General features: G+C 36.6%; 1 protein-coding gene across 1 annotated transcript; it reads left to right on the plus strand.

The window, feature by feature from the left end:
* The first annotated feature begins 776 nt into the window (after positions 1-776).
* On the plus strand, positions 777-3138 carry LOC106646852 (acylphosphatase-1). The gene is made up of 4 exons (XM_014363005.2): positions 777-1101; positions 1204-1220; positions 2566-2675; positions 2752-3138. The coding sequence occupies exons 1-4, from the start codon at positions 948-950 to the stop codon at positions 2879-2881; spliced, it is 411 nt and encodes a 136-aa protein (XP_014218491.1). The 5' UTR covers positions 777-947; the 3' UTR covers positions 2882-3138.
* Positions 3139-3381: the final 243 nt, after the last annotated feature.

Below are 3381 nucleotides of genomic sequence, written 5' to 3' on the forward strand. Positions count from 1 at the left end.
CGTGTTGACCGACACTGACGTTTGCCTTCGTTCTGGCATACCTATATAAGTATCGTAGCACTCTCTCTCTCTCTCCTTAGTCGGCCGACCTCTGGCGCGTGGCGCCCCTCCCACGCTACACACTGTACACGTCATATCGGAGTCATCGGAGATCGAAGAAATATTGTTTTTATATACTTTAATGATTTTTCACCTATACGTAATTTCTTAATTTTGACATGACATATTATTATAGTTACTTGAGATTTTTAGAGCAAACAATTCTCAACTGGTGTCGCTGAGAGGCGACTCCAAAATTTAAGGAGTTACTATTAGAACTCGCAGTATACTTAGCATCGAAATGTTTACTTTGACCAAAAGATCCATTTTTCAAATTGAGTAAATGTATTTAGTATTGAATGTAAACAACCAATTTAATATCACTGAAAAAGCATCGAAACGATTTTTTAGGTAAACATTTTTAAAAGATAGAAGTACAGAAAAAAACAAATTTTCTTTTAATTAAAAAATGCCGAATATGCACAAATAATTTAGTTACTTCGATTACACCTGTACTTGAACTTACGGCTGTAAGAATCATCAATATAACAAAAAACATCTTTATTTTGCGCTTAAAAACAAAACTATTAAAACAAAACTACAGTGACATCTATTGGCTAATTTGAAAAGATTAAAATGGAGTATATTTTTTAGCAACAGTAGAGAAGACAGTTACTCTAGCAGTTTTTAATCGAAATAACCTACTTAGTTTGGTAACTTTTATTTCGGAGTTTTGGATAGCAAATAATATTTCAGCTTACAGCCAAACAAAAGAGAGCTTTAAAATAAAGTCCATGGTGCAGTCGCGCAGTGTAAAGTGATGGAAGGACATGCTTGATGCATGATCTCTGCGCTTCAGTTGTGTGTTGGCGACCTAAAACAATTGAACGTGTAACAAAGTTGTCCACATGATTGTTATTGACTATTTGAAGAAGTTTGAGGTGCACTCGACTCTGATCATTGCCTTTCTGATTCTGGTACGTCAAATCTCGGAGCCCGAAAAAATGCCGGCTACCAACGTTACCCGTGCCCTCGATTTCGAAGTTTACGGTCGAGTTCAGCGTAAGTGTTTTTTTTTTTTTTTTTTTTTTTCTTCAGTGAGTTTTGTTTTGATTTAATTGTGCCTACAAAGTTGATTGTTTGCCTTTGCTTTCTTTATTTCAGGTGTTTTCTTCAGAAAGGTGAGTCGTGATTGTTATTATTATTTTTTTTTAATTTTTCAAAAGGGAAACAAACTCCAAAATCGATTACACAGTGGCATTTAAATGATGGTCGGGTATTAGACATTTTGGTTATGTTAGTGGAAACAATAGATTCGTTCACCTTACAATCCAGGGACGGTCGGGGACGGTGTGAGCGAGTCGGAGACGAAAGTGAACAAGTGCTCTTCTCCGATCGTCCGCGATCGTCCCTGACCGTACGCGATGCGCAGTTGTACACGTTAGGTTAGATTAATGCAAAAAGTAAACAAACTTGTTTGTATTTGCACTTCTTTATTTACAAACTATTGTTTACATACAGCATTAATCTAACCTAACGTGTACAACTGCGCATCGCGTACGGTCAGGGACGATCGCGGACGATCGGAGAAGAGCACTTGTTCACTTTCGTCTCCGACTCGCTCACACCGTCCCCGACCGTCCCTGGATTGTAAGGTGAACGAATCTAATATACGGCGTTTTCCATACAATTGTATACGCAAACAATGTTTACCGTCAAAACGCACAGTTGCCAACATAAAGATGAATTTGCATCTGCTTGGCACCATTGAGTTAATTGAACACTGATACGTTTTTACGTTGGTAACTGTATTTATACCAATTTATGTTACCCGTTGTCGAAAAAATTGTACATTTTCATCGCAGATACCGATTGAAGAACCTTTCTTTTTACACTTACAAGAAGTGGTGAAATTTAAAATTAAATACGTTTTTAAATTAAAAGTTGAAATGTTCATTTTTCTGTATCTGTGTCGTTAATATACTATATTGCTATGTTTGTATTTTTTGGTGATATTCATGATTACAGAAGTTAATTTATTTTATTTTACATTATGATATAAATAATGTGATTTTTTTACCATTTGCCAAGGTTGCACATATATAAGAGAGATAAACGTACAATTCATATGTATTGGACTTGAAGGTTTTTTTAAATAATCTTTTTATGTTCGCGGAAAGCATCACTTGGAGGTTTAGGAGGTTTAGATAAACATAGAGAGTTTAAAAAAAAACACTTTCGTTGGTTGGTGCCTATGGTATACTTTCGCCTCCCTCAGTATTTTACTTTTTAATTTTGTGAAGCTCGTTCTGTAGTATAATGTTATTCCATCTTAGTTTTCTCGTATACGCGTGCAAACGCGCGGTTTTTAGATGTGCCCCACTCGTCCAAACCTCATATACGTTCTGCACAGAGTATTCTGTAACTTTCACTTCATCGAACGACAAAACTTGTTTATCCGTACGCGGATAGTGGTGGTTTTTCATCAGATGGTGATAAATTTCGACTGCGATTTCTGAATTCCAGCACACCCAGGAGAAGGCAAAGGAGCTCGGGTTGACGGGATGGTGCATGAATACGAAGCAGGGCACCGTTCTCGGTTACATGGAAGGAGACAAGGACAAAGTCGAGGAAATGTAAGCCACCCTATAGGTTCTTCATTTTTTTGATGAAATGATAAAAAAAAAAAAATGTTTTATCCCTTCGTTCCAGGAAGAATTGGCTGAAACATACCGGTAGTCCGCAGTCCAACATCGACAAGGCCGAATTCCGAAACGAGAAAGAAATCGACGCCCCGACGCTCGAAGACTTCGTTATTAAAAAAGTGACGTCACATTCGTGATTATATTTATACCCACGACGGCGACGACCACATGGTACTTTTCAATTCAAAGTTTCGACTTGAAATTTTACCTGCCAATTTTTATTTTTTAACGAAACGTACATATCCATGCTCTTTTCGTTAAACTATCATATTGTATTGACACACGTTTCTATACTAAATGCTTCGAGTAAGATATGATTTGACAAAAAAAAAACGAAAATTTCTTTTGTCAATGCGTTCATCGAACTCCATTACAGTTTCATTAATTTATTAAAAATTACGCATACTTCAAATAGTGTGTGTGTAGTTGATTTCAAACTCTAAGTATATGTCCTCATGAGTCGCAATAAATTTTGTAAAAAAATTACGACTACATTTTGATAATAAATATTCTCTCATTAAAACTGACATCTACAGGTTCTGTAATGCATTTGGCGCTCGTCACGCGGTGCCGCAAAAAAGGCGCAAGTATCCGCGCGACTTATCGTCAAAAAATTCTTGTGACTCAGCAAAACTTT

The sequence above is a fragment of the Copidosoma floridanum genome, unplaced genomic scaffold (genome assembly GCF_036245765.1).
Source record: "Copidosoma floridanum isolate Cflo_tuat_1 unplaced genomic scaffold, Cflo_Japanese_pri ptg000013l, whole genome shotgun sequence".
Lineage (NCBI taxonomy): Eukaryota > Metazoa > Arthropoda > Insecta > Hymenoptera > Encyrtidae > Copidosoma > Copidosoma floridanum.